Genomic DNA, 22099 nt, shown 5'->3' with positions numbered 1-22099 from the left:
TGGTATAAAGAGAGAGTTTGAATATCCTATATTAAAAATAGATAATATAAATAGAATAAAAGATGTAGATAAAGTTGAAATATTGGCAAGAACATTTAGTAAATTTCACAGTTCAAATAATATTAGTGAAGAGGGAAGACAAGGAAGAGAAAATACAAAATATAAAAATTTATTAGAGAGTGCTGAAGAAACAAATAATTTGTTGAATGTTGAGTTTACAAAAGCTGAATTAAATTATGCACTTAGGAAGACAAAAAATACAGCACCAGATAAAGATCAAATTTGGTATAGAATGATAAGACAACTCAGTGAAAAATCGAAAGATATAATATTGCAATTATATAATCAAATTTGGGAGGAGGGAAAATTACCATTGAACTGGAAGGAATCAATTATAGTACCAACAGCTAAACCAGGAAAAGACAGCTCAAACCCAGAAAACTACAGACCAATAGCTTTAACATCAAATCTATGTAAAATAATGGAAAAATGATTAATAATAGACTAGTATATTATTTAAATAATAAAGGATATATGTCAAAATATCAAAGTGGTTTTTGAAAAGGGAGTAGTACTAATGATCCAACGCTATGTCTAGAGCATGAAATTAGAAGACCACAAGTAAATAAAGGAAGTGTAGTGGCATTTTTTTTGATATAGAAAAAGCGTATGATATGATGTTGGTTGAGGGATTATTAATTAAATTATACACGTTGGGCAGTATAGGGAAAATATTTAAATGGATTAAAGACTTTTTAACAAATAGGAAAATACAAGTTAGAATTGGTGAGGTGATCTCAGGAAAATATATAGTAGAAAATGGAACTCCGCAAGGGAGTATTATAAGTCCTTTACTGTTCTCAATTATAATAAATGATGTATTTAAAGATACTGGAAAAGAAATGGGTTGTTCACTTTTTGCAGATGATGGAGCTGTTTGGAAAAGAGGAAAAAAATGTAGATTTCATTGTAAAGAAATTACAAGAGGTTATTATTGAAATAGAGAAATGGGTGTTGCAATATATCTATATCTATATCTATATATATATATATATCTATATATATATACATATATATATATAGATATATATATAGATAGATAGATAGATCTATCTATATAGATCTATCTATCTATATAGATCTATCTATCTATCTATCTATCTATATATATATAGATATATAGATATATCTATATATATATAGATAGATCTATCTATCTATCTATCTATCTATCTATCTCTATCTAAAAGAGAGAGAGAGAGAGACCATCACGAACCACACTCCATACCAGTAAGTGGCGGTAATGCTACTAAAAGTTTGTTGCCAACCGCCAGTAAATCCAACAAGAAGACGAAGAAGAACATCAAAGGAGGAAGTATGATTCGGTGGAGCTTGTTGTGAAGGTTGGAACAGTCAAAGTAAGCTAACAGAGTTAAGATAATGAGACCGTAGGGTTTTACCAGCCTCACCCGCCACAGGTTCAGGTAGGTAAGGTTTAACAGCTGATTAAAAACTGTAGAAGTTGTAACAGTCGGTAAACAAAGAGCGTAACGGAAACATGACTGCGTATCAATAAGCTAGCACATGTGACACATGATAGACACGTAAACTGTCGTAGTGGAGCTCAGTCAGCTATAAATTATCCGAGGAGTCGGATGGTATTTATCAGGCGGTGTTTGAGATCCACTGTTGTCAGATCAGCTAACAGCGGGGACTTATCGGGACCCCTTTTCAATATCAGCAAAACAAACGAAAACTAAAACAAAATAAATTTCCATTTGCTAAATCCCAAAATAATGAGAAAAAGAATATGCCACACATGTATTTATTTATTAATACAGAGCGATTATTATCACATGAAAAAATGTTTGACCCAAGTAATATAGTTTAAAGGCGATTCTACCAAATACTTAGGAAATGTATATAAACTTATGATTCTGAAGACATTAACAAATCTTTGACATATTCTCTCATTGTTGCTTTCAGCAAATGCAAATATTGTATGTGATTCTAACTACAATCACGAACCACACTCCATACCAGTAAGTGGCGGTAATGCTACTAAAAGTTTGTTGCCAACCGCCAGTAAATCCAACAAGAAGATTTACTATAAAACAGTTTTGTTGTTTTGTCTGGCTTAACTTCAGACAGTGAGGAAAATGTGGATGTACCTTTCTGTAAATGTCTGGTTTCAACTGTATTGTACAGCTCTAATATGCTATTTATGTGTACAACAAATTCTGTCTTCCTCACAGCATAAATTCCTGTAGATTTAGCGGGATAGCTCATCACCTCAGTTTTCATTGTAAAGTCAGCCTTTTGTTATTTTCTTCTGTAATGTTGAGGTTTTTGATAAACCCTAAGCCATGGGAATCAGTATCAATGTTTTCAAGCATTAGCATCTGTTAAGTTAGTGAATAGAGATGGCAGATTCGGTTTTATTTCTCACTGCTGACTGACATGTAGTTTTTGGGGGTTCTGCTTTTATACAGACTGCTGACTTGTGAAAAGTCAGAACATTTGTTTTTATTTTCCTTTAAAGGCCAAATGCTCTGCTCCGTGTTAAATTTAATTTTAACCTAAAACCATGGATGTACAGTTTGCATATTTGGTAAATTTGTCCTACTTTTTTCTCCTAGTTATGGCCGGTTTCTCCAGCTACGCGGTGCGCATGGCAAGACTGAGCTCCAGAATCTTTGGAGAGGTTGTCCGCCCCACAGACTCTAAATCAATGAAGGTGATCCAGCTGTTCCAAGAACCTCCACTGGCCAAGAGGAAGGAGGTGTATGAATGGTATCCTCATCACAAGGTTTACTACGCCATGACCCAGAAGCTCCGGTTCATGGGACTGTTCAGGTAGTCAATTCAATTCAAAAATACTTTATTGATCCCAAAGGAAAAATGATGTTGTTTTAACTCATGTTAATTCTAATTTTTCAAAGAGTTATTGTAGATGGTGATGGCTGTTGGCAGGAAAGATCTGAAATACGGTAGATCTAGAATGTGAACAATTTGGTGCTCAATATCATCTGTGTTTTTTGTTGGGTTTGAATCATCTGTTGCTCTTGGTAGTTGATAAAGAATAAAATGATAATACCAAAAAATCTCTAACAGTAGTGATGAATTAAATCACAGATCAGACCTGCCTTTGAGTGTGACAGCATACCATACTTAATAACAGGAAATGTGAAAAAAGTGGTTTGTTCCAAAAATGTGGATAAAAACATTGGTGTGTTCTAACAATATAGGCACTGAATCCTTGCAGTGAGACTCGGGCTTCGTTCACACAGCAGGTCTTGATGCTCAATTCTGATTTTTATTCATTTTCTTATTTTTTGCATTCTACTGAATGATTCAACTGCAGCAATTGTGCGAAGATAAAGATTGTAACTCTCTTAGTCAACGTTGTTGACAATAAGCTTCTAGTAAAGTGCAAAAAAGAATTAATGTTGCAAAATAATAAATCAAAAAAATTTAAAAAGGAAAAGACAAGAGGAGTTACCGCAACAGGCTGCATACACATTGGCGCATGCGCACTCTATCACTTATTAATGATCACAAAATAAACATCAAGCCTAAAAACATAATGTTGCAACTGACCAAATGTTCTGTTCTTTCTGTGGGAAATGTTTGAGTGTTTTTAGTGTTGAATCCTGAAACATATAGTGGCATTGTTTTTTTTTTTCATATAGTGGCATTGTTGTCACTTGCTATGGCAATGAGTCTGTTGCTATGACAACAGACTCATAGCCGACTCAGAAAGTGAGAATGATAATGAATTTTCTCTGTTATTTTTCTTTTTGATGTGGTGAATAGCACTAAATAATACCTACAGTACATCTCCAAGTTTCATTTAGTTAACAGAATTGTTTTACCTCAGCAGCACAGCTATCCATGGCATGTAAAAGATTAATCTTTTTCCTTCCAGCGTTGTGTGCATAGAGGGAAAATGAATAACTGCAGCCTCTCTGGTGGGGAGAGGCCACTGTTCAATGATCAACTTTGTTGTCATCTCATTGGATCTCCAGCCACATGTCTTGGACACTTGGGTGAATAAAGGTGCAGAGCTGTCAACTGACCACTACTTGGTGGTGAGTTGGCTCCGGCCCAAGGCAAAGCAAACTAAGCAGCCGCTTAGGGCCCCAGGGCCACTTTTACTTTGAAAAAGTAACTTAAAGTAACTTAGTTAGATTACTGATTACTTGATTTGGAAAGTAACTAAGTTACTTAAAAATTAAAAGTAACTTTTTAGTTACTTTCAGCAGCTGCTAACAACAACGCTCCACCACCTGTTAAATTACATTTTACCAATAGACCTTTTTCACGCTTCCGGGTTTTAAAGCGAATGTGGGGTTCGACAACGTCCGGTGGCTGTAGCGTTAGCATTAAAAGGCTAGGAAAATGGCTCAGTCTCGGCGCAGTTGTTTTTGTTCAGTCCCTGGTTGTTCATGTGGGGCAAGAAAACAGCCGTATCTGTCCTGTCATGCGTTCCCGACGGACCCAGACCAACGGAGGCAGTGGATCCACGCGATCCGAAGAGATGAAGGTCCCGACTTTTGCATAAAGACAGGGAGCACTTTCGTATGTAGCCGCCACTTCACACTGGAGGATTTTGTTAGCAGATCGACCACCAGCCGCCTTAGAAGTGGAGCTGTTCCTTCCCTTTTTGCCTGGAATAACTTCACTGCACCAACAACCAAAGAGTCTGCCTTCGAGAGGGCTAAGAAACGGCAGTTTTTCCTCTCTCAGAAAGCTAGCCAGGCTGAAGATGCTACTGCGGACCATGATTATGGGGCACATCCACCCGCAGGTAAACGTCAACTTAAGATAGTACATTGTATACATTTGCCATGTAAGATAATTTCAGTCAAATATAACTATTACTTTAATAATTTGTTTATTATTATGTTCACATAATAATGAAATCATTTTTATGAGATTATGTGGTAGTTATGTATAACAATTTTGTGGAGAGATCATGTATATACATACATGCTCCAACTCACAACATGTATTGATCTTCACAGAAGTAATGTTACATTTATATAATTAAAACTTCTTGCTAACTGTATGTTATGCTATTTTATTTTGTGGTTTTACAGGTGCACTTGATGAAGCTCTAGGTTATATCAAGGAGTTGGAGGCTAGACTTCAAAAAGTGGATTTGTCTGCCACACTTTTTAGCCGCTACTGTGCCTCTGATGACCAGATCCAATTCTTCACCAAATTTCCATCTGAGAGTGTGTTCCGGATCTTCTGGGAGTCCTTTGCACCCTCTGCATCACGCCTTGTGTACTGGACCAGAGCACAGAAATGCTTGCTCTCTCTCCACCTCTCCAAGGAGAGGAAGCATGTGCTGAAGCCAGCCCTGCCCGCTGCATGCCTCTGATTGATGAGTTCCTTATGTACTCATTCAGGGTAGCAGTGGGCATGAAGGAGCAGCTCATTGCTGACATGTTTCAAGTCAGCATAGCTACTGTCAGCCGAGTGACCAGCACTTGGGCCAACTACCTCTTCATTGTGTTCTCTTCCATCAACCTGTGGATTAGTCGTGAGAAGATAAAAGTCAGTATGCCTCAGAGATTTCTGAAGTTCTCTTCAAATGTCCGTGTCTTCTTGGACTGCACAGAAGTTGCTCTGGAAACGCCATCATCCCTCACCTTACAGTCTGAAACATTCTCTGCCTACAAGAACCACACCACTCTGAAAGGGCTGAAATAAGAAATAACAAAGGTCAGTGGAATCCTTCCTCTGCTTGAGCTGGGAGATGAAGTCATTTCAGATAATGGCTTCCTCATTCAAGACCTCCTTCATGAAGTTGGAGCCAAACTCATCATTCCTCCATTTAGGCATACTGACCAGTTCAGCAAGAAAGAGACAGAGGAGACCCAGACCATTGCTCGACTGTGGATCATTGTAGAGCGAGCAATTGCTAGAGTAAAGTGCTACCACATCTGGGATTTGCTGGTGCCTCTCACTTTAATAGGAACTATCAATCAAATCTAGCACAACTGTTGTGTTTTGGCAAATTATCAAGGCCCATTTTGTGTTGCAGACTAAATTATTTCTGTATGTTAATTGTTGTAGTGCTATGTAAAAAGTTATTTAAATGTCTAGACTTTAAAAAAAAATTCAATTAAAACACACTTGAGCAGCATACTGTACTATTCATTTTGTATTTTCTTGTTTGAGTTGAATTGCAAGGAAAACAAATCAAGTACAATTTACAATATCTAATAAAAACAAAAAACCCTTAACTATTTCATATCTTATAATTGTACACTATACACTGATTTAAATCATGCTGCAAATTAATATATATCAAATCTAAACAACAATAGTTGCAAATACTTAAGAAGAAGCATTTTTTAAACACAGGTTACAAGACAACTGCAGTGAAGAAAACAAATTTTTGTAAATTATGCAACTTCCTTTTAAAGAAATTTGCACATCTGTATAAGTTTCATGAGTAACAACTATTTACACAGCTTGAGATTAGATATTTGAAATACAAAGCAACAAAAGGGTAAGTTATAATTAGGTTTATAATTCTTATTGCATTGACATGAACACATCAATGAAGGTGTTGAAATAAAATAAGTCCAGTTTAGATTTCATTTGATCAATGAAAGACTCATCATGCCACACCCGCTCAACCGTTATTGTTGTTAGCGTGTCCGTGACAAAGTCGCACCATTCCAATCCGCTGATTGCCAGCTGACCCTGCCTCAAAACAGCATGGCCATCCTGAACCTTGAGGTAAGCAACCTGAGACACATCATTCTTCATTCTGCTTTTTACCTCAAATGGGGGGGATTCTGATGGGTCATTCACCTTGCCATCTGGAGTTGCACCAAGATATGATGTGTCAGGACGAACAATGAATCCCACAGGGAGCACGTTGACCCTCAACATCTCAGCATAGTTTTCGAGCACCTCAGACTCCATCTGCAGACCACACTTTATGGCGGCAGTTTGACCCCCTGATCATCCGAGATGCCAGTGCCGTGGCAGCAGACTTCTTCTGCAAGCATCACGGAAACGGCTAGCAGTGAGTCTTGGTTGTCAAAGTTGTACCCATGCAGGACATCTGGACTGCTCTCTTGTTCTGGCCTCTATTTCATAAGACATTTCCAGTGACACTTGCAGAGGCTGAAGATGCATAAGTTGACCGAGTGTGGGCACAAAACACATATTCGGAAGACTATGCAGCATCAAAAGAAGAGAAGGGAAGTCTGGAGCCATGTGGTGCAAAATGATGCTGCCAGAGGACTTCTCAGGTGGGCACTGATAAGACATTGGTGAGCCGTGTGGCACAGGCCCAAATTTGGATGGAACCAGCTCCAAATTTGAAAGAACATCTAGGACAAGAGCGGTAAGTGGTTGGGACTCCAGCTGGCGTAGTTTTTCTCCTGATGCCAGAATGTCAGGATCTGGAAGTGGTATTACAAACATCAGAGACAAAATCATAATAATCATTGTTGTGGATAGGTGAGGGGCGGGATCACGTGGTGTTATTAGTGATTGTAGATCACCTGTTGCGGACCTAGTGACTTTAGTGAGTGGGTGATGGGGGAGGTTTACTTTTTGCTGACCGCCTTATGCTAATATGGTTTTCTGTCCTTGATCACTGTTTAAACCTGCGGATCCGGTTTTAATGTTCTTTTGGACACTGTTCTTGGATATTGACAATATGACAAAATAAAACCATCTTAACTGCATCCTGGAATGGCGTTTTTGATCAGCTGGCGCGTCAACAAGGATTCCCCTATTCAGCTGCTCGGCGACTTTGTTTGACAGTCGCTAATATTTGTCAGCAAAAAAAAACGACAACGCAGTTTTCTCGCACAGCTGGACGCCAACTCGAGCCCACACACCACAGCCGCTATACCTACGAAAGAGGATCGTTTGACAAAGAAGTAGAAGACGACAGTGGTATTCAACCTGAATGATTGGTGCTGCGTATTGCTCTTTTAACGCAGTTTGGTTCTGCCATGTGGAGCTGTTGTTGTGACACCCTCCCCGCTACGTTTTGCTCTGCGGCTGCGGCATTTTGGGGTGCGAGTGTGTGTTGTGGCTCTGCGTGCGTTCAATAAAGTTTAAGAAGTCGCTGTTGCCTGTAAGTTTCCTCTATTTTGGATTAAAATGAGTGGATTGTCTGCTGTATCAGCTGTTGAGAAACCTGAAAAGGATAAAAGAGCGATCGTTCTCACTGAGAAAGCTCTCGCAAATAAAATTGAAACGGTCCAAACAGAGCGGAAAAAGTGTGTAAAGAAAATGAAAGGTGTAATATCATCCCTTAAAGAGCTAATGAAAGATGATAAAAATTATTCACAAGTAAAATCACTACTGGATGAGTTAACACCTGTTTCAAGAGGTCATTATATTGCATGAATCTTTGCTGTCTTTAATTCCGCTTGATGAGAAAGATAAACAAAATACATGGTTTTCAAGTATCACTAAATACAACAAAGGATTTATTGAGGATGTTGAAATATGGCTTTCTGAAACAAATAAATGCTCAAGCAGGTCATCCTCTGACATGTTACGGTCACAGGAAACTCCATTAGGAAAAGAAGTGGAGGTTCAAGAACAAGTGGAGCCTCAGTTATCTGCTAATCTCCAGCATGACATTCAAGATGATGTGTTGCCATCAGACAGTGTTTCAAATCAAGGAAGCAAGTCAAGCTCCAAAGTATCATCAACTTCATCTGCACGTCTCAGGGCAGAAGCTGAAATGGCTGCTTTACTCACACGTCAAAATATGCTCAAAGAAAAACATGCTATTGAAGAACAAGAGGAGCAACTTAGGAAAAGGAAAGAACAGCTTCAACTTGAAGCAGAAATAGCTGCAACTGCTGCAAAAGTGAATGTGCTGAAAATTGGATCTGCAGTACAAAGCTCAGTTTCACGGAAATCTAATGGAATGGAATCCTATTTTAAAACAAAAAGAAATGCTGTTGAAACTCTTAATGCTAATACTTTTGTTCCACAGACAAAGAGAAATACAGTTAATGAAAATGCAGAGCTTCAAATAAAAACAGTACAACAAAAGGTGACAAAGAAGAAGTTTGCACCTCTTCTTGGACCTTCTCATCCTGTAAGCAGAACAATATCGAATATGCCTCTGCAGCAAGCTGCTCAATCAGCAACTAATGAAAAATCTGTTATCCATTATGGAGAAACAAAATGAATTAACTTGTATGTTGGTTCATCAACAAAGTCTCTCTTCACTACCCAAAAGAGAAATTCAACCTTTTGACCTTTCTTACGTGGGTGTTGTAATGCGATGGAGGACATTCAGGATCTTTCTGAATTAAACACACCTGCTAATATGCTTGCTGTGATTAAAAGATTGCCATATAAATTAAAAGATAAATGGCGAACAGTAGCATGTGACATCCTCGAGAAGCAGCATCGAAGAGCAACATTTATTGACATTGTTTTCTTTATTGAGCATCAAGTCAAAATTATTACAGATCCTGTCTTTGGAAACTTAATTGATGCTCCATCAATAAATTTATCAGCCAAGAGTACAGATGGAGGGAAACATTTTTCTTGCCCAAGAACTACAGGAAATAGCTTTGGCATCACTATCTCTGCTGTTGAGATAAATAATCAAGACCATCAGACTGATGTGAAGATTTGTTTGTTTTGCAGAGGTGGACACAAACTGGAGTTATGCTCTCTGCTTGAAAAGAAACCTCATAATGAGAAGATTTTATTTCTTAGAAGAAACGGCGTCTGTTTTGGTTGCCTGTGTACAGGGCACATCAGCAAAGAATGCAGAAATCGCCTTTCATGTAAAATTTGTGGTTTCAGACATGCAAGCATACTCCATATTTATAACAAGAAGAAGAATGAAGTTCAATTTGATGCTGAAGCAGTGAAATCTCTTCACACAGTTCAGACTAGTGGTCTTACTGGGGCCAGTGAACAGGACTGCAAGCTTGCCATCGTGCCAGTCAAGGTGAAATCAAAGAAAGGTCAACGGATATTGGAAACATATGCCTTTTTGGACCAAGGGAGTTCAGCATCCTTTTGTACAGTGGGTCTTTTGGATAAGCTGAATCTCATTGGAAGAAAAACAAAGATTCTCTTGCGCACCATGGGACAAGAGAAAGTTGTGGACAGCTTCATTGTACCTGAACTTGAAATTGCTGGATTGGACAGCGACATGTATTATGACATGCCCGACCTCTTTACTCAGCACAAAATGCCTGTAGACCTGAGTAACATCCCAAAGCAACAAGATCTGGATATCTGGCCACACTTGAAGCGCGTTCATTTGCCAGAGATCAAAGCACAGGTGGAGCTTTTGATTGGCATGAGCATGCCCAGAGCTCTAGAACCTTTAGAGGTCATTAGGAGCGAAGGTGAAGGACCTTTCGCCATTAAAACTGTGCTCGGCTGGACAGTGAATGGGCCGATTGACCGAGAATGTTGGGAAAGAACGAGTGGTCTGTCAACTGTCACCATGAACAGAATTTCTGCTGTTACACTGGATTACCTATGGAAGCAACAATTCAAGATAGATTTTCCTGAAAGCAGAGTAACCCCTGAAACCCCCCCCTTTAGTTTTGTTGGAGTGGACTATTTTGGTCCATTTGAAGTGAAGCGTGGGAGAAGTCTTGTGAAAAAATATGGAGTTATCGTCACATGTTTGGCGATCAGAGCAGTACACATTGAGGTTGCCTCATCTCTTGACACAGACTCTTTCATTAACGCCTTACAACGTTTCATTGCAAGGAGAGGCCAAGTACAAGAGCTGCGGTCCGATAATGGTACCAACTTTGTGGGCGCAGAGCGCGAACTGAGACGAGCTATCAAAGATTGGAATCAGGAAAAGATCTCCGACGTGCTGTCACTGAAAGGGATGAAGTGGATCTTCAATCCTCCAGCTGGATCGCACCATGGGAGCATGGGAGAGATTGATTCGTTCCATCAGAAAAGCTCTTACTTCCACCTTGCAGACACAGCATTTGGACGAGGAAGGACTTCAAACTGCTCTCTGTGAAGTGGAGTCAATCCTCAACAGTAGACCTATCACATTGGAATCCGCTGATCCAAATGATCTGGAAGCTCTAACACCGAACCATCTTCTCTTACTCAAGGCTAACCCAAGCTTACCACCAGGTTTATTCCAGAAAGATGATGTTTATGCACGGAAACGACGGAGACAGGTCCAATACATATCTAATCTGTTCTGGAAGAGATGGATTAAAGAATATCTGCCTCAACTTCAACAGCGCCAAAAGTGGATGAAGATTAGACGCAACTTTGTTCCTGGAGATGTGGTCCTTATAATAGAGGACTCGGCACCTCGTGGTTCCTGGATCATAGGCAGAATCACAGAAACTATGCCAGACAAAAATGGACTTGTACGTCAGGTCTGGATTAAGACCCCAACCAGCCACTTATGCAGACCCATCACTAAGATATGCCTTCTTCAGGAGACTTCCGACCAATGAAGACAACACATTTGACTTAACTCAACTCTTGACATGACCCTTTGACTTGACTTTACCACAACTGTACATCGCAGACTGACTATATTTAGGCTAAGTGCTGGGAGCCTCTGGCCTATGACTGACTGACTATGGATGGACTATTTTGAAGAAAAAGGAGAAAATGACTGTTTGACTATTTGAAAATGACTTTTATGGACTTTTGAATGTGTTGTCTCAATGTGTGTTTCTATGTAGTGTATATCTTAGGTTATGGTGTTGTATGAGTAATTATTACTGTGTAATGATGTAATAATTAGGGGCCGGAATGTTGTGGATAGGTGAGGGGCGGGATCACGTGGTGTTATTAGTGATTGTAGATCACCTGTTGCGGACCTAGTGACTTTAGTGAGTGGGTGATGGGGAGGTTTATTTTTTTGCTGACTGCCTTATGCTAATATGGTTTTCTGTCCTTGATCACTGTTTAAACCTGTGGATCCGGTTTTAATGTTCTTTTGGACACTGTTCTTGGATATTGACAATATGACAAAATAAAACCATCTTAACTGCATCCTGGAATGCCGTTTTTGATCAGCTGGCGCGTCAACAAGGATTCCCCTATTCAGCTGCTCGGCGACTTTGTTTGACAGTCGCTAATAATCATAATAAGTTTTGACAAAGGAAACATAGGTACAAAAAATAAACCAGAATTTATACCTGTTTAAGCTCTGTAAAGTGTGGAGTGCAGATATCTTTTCCCCATAGCTTTGGGCTTCCGCACCACCAGGTTCAGGATGTATCCCCTTACAAGAAATACACAGAAAGATGTCAAACTAAAGAACAAATAAAGGGATGCGTGAGCAATTTGTTAGGACATAATGGGACTGATTTGGCACAGTTTAGATTTTTACCCAACTTGCAAATAAAACTAATTGACAGCAGTTGAGCCTGTATTTTTTTCACTGCCTAGAAAAAAGACATTTTCCAAACAAATTATGAGAAAAATTATATTTGACACAAGTAATATTGAGATCGCAACATATTTTATACGGCAATTATAAAATACAAGCGGGAAAGGAACCTAAATGGCTGCGCGACACAATCAAAGGAGGAATAAATTGTGTACATAACTATAGTACTGTTATTTTAAGATCATATATATGACAGTATATGTAATTTAGTATATGTAGTATATTTAGTATATGGTAGGATATCACATACCCTAGGACAAAGATAGATAGATAGATAGATAGATAGATAGATAGATAGATAGATAGATAGATAGATAGATAGATAGATAGCATTTATTGTCATTGAACAGAATTCAACGAAATTTCCATTGCAGCTCCCGTGCAAAAGGTCAAATATATACAGTAAAAATAAACAAACACACAATAATGTTCCACTCTTTTTTCTTACCTGTGTTCTTGGTCTGTGCCATCTTTATAAATCACTTGTGCAGGAGGAACAGTTGGCAGCTGGAGTTGGGAGTAGTGTGCAGTCTGGTAAAGAAGTGCAACTACATGATTGCAAAAACCTTTACCAGCTGCACAGCTACAGGAATAATCAATAATTCAGCCTTTTCTTTTCCAACACCCAGTGATATTTAAAATAGACAAGTGTTTTAGCAACACATATATACATCAATACGTATAGCATGTTTAGCTTTAAACAAGTAGTAGATTCTAGTTTGAAGGTAAGTTTCAACAACAGTAGAAAAAAAATACAGACAGTTTCAACCGAAACAGAAAACAAATAGTAACCACTGAACAGGAAGATGTTAGAATAAGCTCTGAGTAATCCAGAAGTCGTACGTGAAAGTTCTTCAGCTGTCAAATACGAACAGGAACTCGAACTAACGAACAAGAGCCAACCGGCTTTCTGACTGTTTCAAACCTGCAGCCTGTGTGGTTCCTCATTTTTCTTCATGGATCTGAAGCATCGAGCTCTGACAACTACCTGTCCCTCGACAATATTTGACACTACGGGCATGCAGAAGTAAAGCATAGTTTCAACATCAAACTTCATCTAGTATCTCATAACTAAGTTCTAGCATGCTGTTATTCACAAACTGTACTGGCAAATACATTTCAGAATGTCAAAATACACTTGAAAAGTTTAAACTATGTCTGTCTCCAATATTCCACGTAATTTAGCAAACTAAGTTAGGCTTCATTACGATGTTTGTGTAGTTCATATCTTGTAGCTAGCGGTTAGCTCGCTAAGCTATGTCTTTTCTTACCTTGATAGCTGTGGATATATTCTTCGTGGAAGAACTTGTTTCCTTTCACACGTTTGTTGGTGGGCAAATTCGCCGCTGCGATTTCCTCCTCATCAATGAAAGAAAGTGCTGGCAAATTAAGTAATGATGATGAAAAGGACCAGAGGAGGAGAGACATTTTTCAGGGTACTCGAATTACAGTTACCAAAATGGAAGTGCCGCAGCCCTTTAAGATGCGCCTTCCGGTTGCCGTGAAAAAGGTCTATACTTAATTACAAGTTATTTTACAATGGTAACATCAACTGTGTCTCCACTTATACGGGGTATGGAATGCCAGAAGTGCCTCAAATCACTACTTTTATACATATTCTAATTTACCAAATATGATTTATCTGTTTTGAACACAGATTTACATACTTAGCAGTTATAAATGGCATATTTATTTGATGATTCTTATAATCATCAAATATTATATAATATTATTATAAATGAAAACAACAACAATAATAATAATAATAATAATACAGACCTTTGGGCACTTAAATAACTTAAAAACAACATTATATGTAGGAGAAAACATAAGATACAGAAACCCTTCAGCTGTGAGTTTGACAATGAGGAACAGCAAAAACAAAAACAAGTCTATGATTTTAACTAAAATGTGCAGATTCATCATACTGTGATAACCTCCCCTTATACGGTTGAACTCAAGGGGAGGTTGTTTAATGGTTACAACAGTACGAAAAATACTTGAGTTATTTTTGCATGTTTTTGTGTGGTCCACTATTGTCTGGAATACTTTAAGTACTATATTAGACCCCCACCCCACCCCAGCCTCCAGGTTCTGCGTTACGGCCCTGCATTTGGCATCAGTGCAGCACACAGCGCTCCTCCTGTGGCTCCACAACTCAGACGTCTCGCTGCACAGATTTGACACTTAACTTAATATTAATGATTATAATGCTGTTTAGTTGCACAACTTTACGGATTCGTACATTCGTGGCTGTTTTATTGCACTGTTCATATTAGTCTCGATGTTTGCAGTTTTTCAGGAGCCCAACGCGAAGCTCGACATAATTCACAGCAAGTATATTACCTTGACATTAACAAAGACACAGCGGGACGGATCATCCGGGAAAAGATGGACCTGGAAGGCCTGACTAAAACTAACTGGATATCAGACACATTCTCAGGCTTGTGTCTGCTTATTTCCAAGCCCAAATAAGTAACTTCATGTTCAAAAACAAGCCCAAAAGCGCAACTCGTTAAATTTGCTAGCGACTTTAGAAAAAAAAACAAGCCCAAAGCCGCTTATAATAATCTGACTTGGTGACCGAAACTCAAAATAGTTTCTGTTTTTCCAGCAACAAAATGCGCATCTCCTTCCATTGTTTACATTTCTGTCGCTGCTGATACCGTCACATAGAAACGGTGGTCACTCCCCAAGACGCGTAGAGAAAATAAAATTCAAAAGAAAATAGTAACACACAGCAACGCAAAGTGGTTTCGATAAATAACTGTAATCTGACTACTGGATTTGAAATGGCAACGCATTAGATTACTCGTTACTGAAAAAAGTGGCCCGACGTCAGAAACGTGTTACTGCAAAACAATGTCGCAGAAAAGGACTTATTCTTCAAGGAGAGAGAAAAGAAATAGGAGGAATAGAAAAAAGCCAAGATAAAGGTATATTTTCATGCATCTTGGTAATGTAATGTTTGTCAAAAAAATTGCGCTTGATAGCAACCTTGAACGGTCCGAACATTTATGCTAGTGTCTTTGAGTTTGTGTGAAACTGAGTTTTGACTTTCAATGAGTTGATTGATGGTTGGCTCTGTATATTTGAGTTTTGTTTGTTTTTTTACTTCAAAAAGCATATTTGATAAAGTTAGATAACAATAATTAAAACTTCTCAATGTTTGACATTGTCCAGCAAAACGTTTCTACATCAGGCTACATGATTACTATATTAATAAATCAATGAGCTTGTTGAAGTGAACAAGAACATCAATAATAAGATTCCACAGAGCTACTCTAAGCTGTAGTTGGCGATATGTTGTTTGTACCAAGTTTTTTTTGTCTGAAATATATAAATATAGCAAGAAAGTCACTGAGTTTGCCACAGTGGGGTGAATATTGTTAAACGTGCAGACATGACCTGGTGGGCCGGTCTGTTAGTCAAACCTCTCACTGCAGAGCAGAAGAGGACAGAAGCTGTTATTTAAACCTTATCTTATCTTGCTGAGGAACATAGGATCAGGGGATAAGATGGGCTTCACATGTAAGTATCGACCGATAACTGATCTCCCAAAATTAAGGAAATCAATGCCCATAAATTGACTGGCCAACAAATCGGCTGGCCTATAAATGTATATTATACATGCATATAAGATATAATGTAAACAATACTGTCAGAGATGCAATAAGTTTATAGTAGGTGTGAGAATGATCTAATCGTTTGATTGCAGCAATCCACATTGTTAGCAGAGATAGAGGGCCCCAAAACCAGATTTTGCTGAGGGCCTTATGGAGGCTTGTCCTGGCCCTGGCTAATGGGTACCGGCAGTACAAGCGGCATGCAGCTCTCGTGGCTGCTAAGGCAAAAACTCAGGCATAGGAGGAGTTCGGAGAGGTTATAGAGAAGACTTCCACATGGCTTCGAGGCAATTCTGGTCCATCATCCAGCGTCTCAGGAGGGGGGAACAGTATAGTATCAGCACTGTCTGTAGTAGGCAGTGAGGACATAGTTACTTTGAAAAAATTTTGAAAACTTTATTTGAATTAGTGATTACTCCTTGAAAAAATAACTTGCCATATTTTCCGGACTATAGAGCGCACCCTCAAAGTTTGTAAAAAAACTGGAAACGTACATATATAGAGGTCATTAAACATCTCCCAGACTTTGCACAGGATGTTTTATGACTCTGTGGTTGCCAGTCCCATCCTGTATGCTGTGGTGTGCTGGGGCAGCAAGCTGAAGGTGGAGGACACCAACATACTGAACAAACTGATCCAGAAGGCCAGTAACGGCGTTGGAGTGGAGCTGGATTTTCTGACAGTGGTGTCAGAAAGAAGGATCCTGTCCAAGATGCAGGCCATCTTGGACAACGAGTCTCATCCACTCCATGACGTGCTGGCTGGATACAGGAGCACCTTCAGCCAGAGACTCATTTTGCCAAAGTGAACCACAGAGCGCCACAGAAAGTAATTTCTGCCTGTTGCCATCAGGCTTTACAATGCCCAAGTCTGTGCTAATTGATTAAAAAATTTTCTGCGCTCATTTAAAGGTTATTTATTGATTAATATATTGCATGTGATTGCTTGTTATTTATTTATTTGTTTATATCTAATCATTTTGAACTTATTACACTTAGGTATATATATATTTTACAAACTTTATTACCTAAGCTGGAGTAGCTTTCAACAAATAAGCAATTTCCCCTTGGGGATCAATAAGGTATATTCTATTCTATATAAGCCGCACCGGGCTATAAGGCGCTGGCACATTTAAAGTAACTTTCTTAGTTACTTTGTCAGCAGCTGTTGACAATAATGTTCCGCCACCTCTGAAAATTACATTGAGCTTTGCCAATACTTTATTGCAAGTTATTATATAATGGTAACATCAACTGTGTCTCCACTTACAAGGTTGAACTGAAGGGGAGATTGTTTAATGGTTACAACAGTGCAAAAAAAAAAAAACATTAGTAATTTTTGCATGTTTTTTTGTGTTCCACTATTATCTGGAAAACTCTTAGAAGGATTTTAGAGTCCCCCCTCCCTGCCCCAGCCTCCAGGTTCTGCGTTACAGCCCTGCGTTTGCTGTCACAGCACAGCTCATAGCAGCCCTCCTGCGGCTCCACAACTCAGATGTCTCGCTACACAGATTAGTGACACTTATCTTAATATGAATGATTACGGACTCGTTCATTTGTGGTTGTTTTCACGTTTATTGCACTGTTCATATTAGTCTCGATGTTTGCAGTTTTCTGGAGTGCAACATGAAGCTAAATGTCGTTCACAGCAAATTTATTAACTTGACATTAACAAAGACACAGCAGAACGGATCATCCGGGAAATGATGGACGGGGAGAGTCTGACTAAAACTAACTGGCTGTCAGACAAATTCTGGGGCTTGTTATGTGATGTGTCTCTGCCTATTTCAAAACCCAAATTAGCAACTTCACGTTCAAAAACGCGCATGCCGCGACTCATAAAATTTGCAAGCACCTTTAGAAAAAACAAACCCAAAACTGCTTATAATAATCGGACTTGGTGACAGAAACTTAAAATAGCTCCCATTTTTCCAGAAACAAAATGTGCATCTCTTTCCTCCCACCATTGTTTACATTTCTGTCACGGCAATCAGCTGCTGCTGTCACATAGAAACAGCAGTCACTTGACGTGTAGAGGAAATAAAATTAAGTTCCTTAAGGCTCCGGATGTTGTAGGGTTGTGTTGGTTGATGCAACTGCAATATTGCTTGGACATCCGGGGCAGTTTTCCTAAATTGGCAGACTGGGGTGGTGGTCCTCTTATTCAAAAAGGGGCACTGCAGAGTGTGCTCCAACTACAGAGGGGTCACACTCATAAGCTGCAAGGTCTAGTCTGGGGTCTATTTGGGGAGGACTTGTCGGACAGTTGAACTGTTGATTCAGGAAGAGCAATGTGGTTTTCATCCTGTTAGTGGAACAATGGACAGGATGTCTCCAGCAGGGTGCGTGGGAGTTTGCCCAACCAGTCTACATGTGCTTTGTGGACTTGGAGGAGGAGTTTGACATTTCAAACTCCTCCTCGGGGGGCTTTGTGAGGGGTGCTCCAGGAGTATGGGGTATTAGGCACTTTGATATGGCCTGTTGGGCCATATCAGATGTCAGAGTCTGGTCTGTATTGCCGGCAGTAAGTCTGACTCATTTCCAGTGAGAGTTGGACCCTGCCAAGGCTGCCCTTTGTCACTGAATCTGCTCGTTACTTTTATGTACAGAATTTCTAGGTGCAGCCAACGTGTTGAGAGTATCTGTTTTGGTGGCCTTAGGATCACATCTCTGCTTTTTGGGGATGATGTGGTTCTACTGACTTTATCATGTCGTGATCTAGAGCTTTGACTGGACCGGTTCACAGTCAAGTTTGAAATGCCTGGAATAAGGATCAGTGCCTCAAAATCCGAGGCCATGGTCTTGATATGGAAGTTGGCTAGTGCTTTTGGAATTTTTCAAATCATTGGGGTAGCAAATGATTGTCTGGAGTGGAGGCCCAAAAAGGAGAACATTTTGGAGAACAGTGGACTTCTGTGCCTAAATAAAAAAAATAGATTGATACTTTTGATTAGGTTTACAATGACCTCAAGAGTACTGTAGTAAACCTTCGAAGATTTCGTTTTTGTGGTGACACAGGAACACCACAAAAACTCTTCTTTCACCACATAGGAGGTTTTAAAAGTACTTTTTATGTACTTTTAATATATGTTAGAAGTACATTAAAATTACTTGTAATGTACTGAAATTAGTTAAATTAGAGGGAATAAACTGATTTTTTAACAGAACAATATTTTAACATTTTGATCTCATACTGTTGGGATGTGACTGAGCATTAAGATATTCTGACAGTAGTAAAGTGAGCTGTGGATGCAATAACTTCATTTAGAAGGCTTGTTTTCTTTTCAGAGATGAGCATGAGGACTTCAAAGAGGAGATGCGCCGCCTGAGGAAACTTCGAGGAAAAGGAACCCCTAAGAAAGGAGAAGGAAAGAGGGCGAGCAAAAAAAAATAAAGTGAAATAAAGTAAAATCTTTTTTACTCCTGCAGGAAGGAGACTTTTGTTCTTCATGTAACGTTGATCAACATTGATCATTTTTTCAAAATAAACATTTTTAATTGCTCACTCATTTTATTACAGACTTTGTTCTGTTAAACAGCTTCTATGATAAATCCAATGACATATTACATGAAAATTGCAAAGCCATGTTTTATGCAGACTGTTTTGACGAGATGTAAAGATTTCCACTTTTTGGGGGAAAAAAATATGCTTTTCTTCCATGTGAATTAAATCAGAATTATTGTGCAAATAATTAAGCCTTTTTACTTTTTTTATTATGGCTTGTAACAAAACCCCATAATTCAGTGTTTCAGAAAATTATTTAATAAAATTACTAAAAAAAGATTCATAAATTCTGTGCCCTTGCTTACTGGATTGTCAAGAGTGCTGACTTGTCAGATGTCTAAGAGACAGTAATTGGCACACTCCACAGGAAGAGTGAACCACAAAAGGTCATTTTATAGCAAACCTACCCTAGTCAAAAAGAAAAAATACTTTAGTATACATGTATTTCAAATATACTTACGTTTGTATAAGTATATTTTAAGTATACTAAGTATTAAGTGTTCTACCTATAAATATACAAGTATAATGCTTGTAAATATACAAGTATAATGCTTGTACCAATTGACATTATAACTTTAAACATACTTAAATATAATTGTACCAAAATACACTTTTTAAGAAATCTATTAGATAAAAGTATACTTTAAGTGAACAAAATATGTATTTGCCCAAGTGTAAATATACACTTGCGCAAGTGTATATTTAAAAGATTTTAAATATATTTAAAATATCTTAGATATTTTAATATATATGCTCAAAATAGAATTTTTTAAAATTCACTTAATGCTTACTTTAAAATATTATTTTCAGTATGTTTTAAATGACATATCAGTGTATATTTTGGGCTAATAAAGTATGCCTTTTTAGGTGCCCTAATAATCTTTTACTGTTTTTGTTAAAATGGCAAAGAATAAAAAATAATAAAATTTATACTTGATGTAATGTTGTTTAACAAAGTAAATACTGTGTTCATACCTCAAAATATCAAACACTTACACTTTAGTGACAGAGGTTCAACAACAAAACTTGTCCTTAACACTAAATGTAGCAGGTATCTTTAGTTCTACATCTTTCCGAATATGATCTGTTGTTTTCAGCTTTTTAACTAAAACACGGAAGCTGTTTTTACCCAATCCATTTTCAGATGTATAATGTAAGATCTATTAGTGAATAGTATGAGCTCCAGTTCACACTCCAGACCAGATGGTGGTAGTATGGCACACTTTCAGTTTTTTTGAAACGCACCATAAAACGAAGAACAACCAAGAAGGTGAAGATAGCAGACGCTGTTCAAATTAGCCATTTTTACTCGCATAATGTTGAATTAAAAGTAGAGAGAGCCTTGATAATAGTGAGGATCAACAACAGAACATTCCCATTCACTGGACCACTGCACTTTACAGAAACCTACAAAAAAAGAATAAAACAATAGAGCAATTAAACAGAGAAAGTTTTTGTATTTTAAAGAGTACAGAAAAACAGCAAAGAAAAAAGTACGACTTACAATTTTAAGAGGTTGTGGACTCTCTATGTATGTGGCATCATTAGAACTGATGATGATTGGGACCGGATGCCTGGAGTGAAAAAACATTTCTGGGTGACTTCTTTGAAGTGGAAAAAATAGTCAGCAATATCATAAAGTCAGATGATGTTGGCATTGACTATGAAGCTGTTTTAAGTGTGGACTTAAAGGGAGACAATCTACCTTAAAATCTTTCCATCCATGATCTGAACATGCTGATCCTTGCAGGGTGGTGATTGGGGCTGGTGGTGCCCATCTCCAGCAGTCATCAGATGAGAGGCGGGGTTCACCCTGGACAGGTCACCTGTCCATCACAGAGCCCTGAAAGATAACAATGAATATAATGTATGAAAGAGAAATGGTAGATTAACAAGAGGAATAAATACTGTCCAATTATTTTTTTAATCAAATCATGTTTATTAAGCGCTTAGTGTTGGAAACACACCAGGTTTTGCTGTTAAAAATGTGGCCAGCTGCTCAGTTTAAAAAAAAAGAAAGAAAAAAAAAAAGCCTTTCTCTATGAAGACGATGTGGAGGTCACAAGTCGGCATGCATAAAAATTTACTTTGTGCCAAAGTTTGAGTAAACACTTCTTCGCTGGCATGAAAATCTGCAGCAGCCAAGAAAACTTTTTCTGTGGACAATATCAAATTTCAAAGCGTCAAAACTCACTTAAATACACTGAAATCTAACTACATTCGATGTTATTTAAACCAAGAAGTTTCAAACCTGATGTTTTTTCATGATTTTAATATTTTATTGTTTTAACGTAAATGATTAAACTGAACCGCATTTATCCTCAGACAATAAGCTAACATGCACGCAAAATAAAGAAAATAAAAGTAAAAGGATGTGAAAACCTCACTCGAACGTAAATAGTACTTTTCCTCAGTTTTTGTCTCATAAAGATGTAATGCATCGGTCTGTGCACCGGAGCCATGGAATGCATATGCGGTCATTTCATTCTGACTGAAAAAGAAAACGGGGTTGGATCAGCAGATTAACTCCAAACAAGTTTGATTGTTTTAA

At 38.3% G+C, this 22099-nt stretch overlaps 1 protein-coding gene and 1 long non-coding RNA gene across 4 annotated transcripts; one reads left to right on the top strand and one right to left on the bottom strand.

The window, feature by feature from the left end:
* The first annotated feature begins 1319 nt into the window (after positions 1 to 1319).
* mrps33 (mitochondrial ribosomal protein S33) lies at positions 1320 to 19827 on the top strand. Of its 2 annotated transcripts, none has more exons than XM_032589694.1 (3): positions 1320 to 1418; positions 2640 to 2856; positions 19332 to 19827. In XM_032589694.1, the coding sequence occupies exons 2-3, from the start codon at positions 2642 to 2644 to the stop codon at positions 19435 to 19437; spliced, it is 321 nt and encodes a 106-aa protein (XP_032445585.1). In that variant the 5' UTR covers positions 1320 to 1418; positions 2640 to 2641; the 3' UTR covers positions 19438 to 19827. The 2 variants fall into 2 exon arrangements, with proteins under 2 accessions (XP_032445585.1, XP_032445584.1); XM_032589693.1 differs by having other exon boundaries at positions 1323 to 1484.
* Positions 19828 to 20837: 1010 nt separating this feature from the next.
* Positions 20838 to 21886, bottom strand: LOC116736411 (uncharacterized). 2 transcript variants are annotated; one of them, XR_004342554.1, is made up of 4 exons: positions 21516 to 21886; positions 21254 to 21391; positions 21053 to 21122; positions 20838 to 20955 (listed from the first exon to the last, which is right to left on the bottom strand). It is a non-coding gene; the product is annotated as an uncharacterized LOC116736411 (long non-coding RNA). The 2 variants fall into 2 exon arrangements; XR_004342553.1 differs by lacking the exon at positions 21516 to 21886 and having other exon boundaries at positions 21254 to 21501.
* Positions 21887 to 22099: the final 213 nt, after the last annotated feature.

Source organism: Xiphophorus hellerii, chromosome 17 (assembly GCF_003331165.1).
Source record: "Xiphophorus hellerii strain 12219 chromosome 17, Xiphophorus_hellerii-4.1, whole genome shotgun sequence".
Lineage (NCBI taxonomy): Eukaryota > Metazoa > Chordata > Actinopteri > Cyprinodontiformes > Poeciliidae > Xiphophorus > Xiphophorus hellerii.
Note: the sequence above shows the minus strand (reverse complement) of the source record. Positions and strands in the feature narration are given on the sequence as shown.

Excerpts from the sequence above, each read along its gene's own strand:
- mrps33 (XM_032589694.1), top strand. The coding sequence starts at position 2,642 with ATGGCCGGTTTCTCCAGCTACGCGGTGCGCATGGCAAGACTGAGCTCC. Across the intron at positions 2,857-19,331 it reads CGGTTCATGGGACTGTTCAG|AGATGAGCATGAGGACTTCA; the intron begins GTAGTCAATTCA and ends TTTTCTTTTCAG.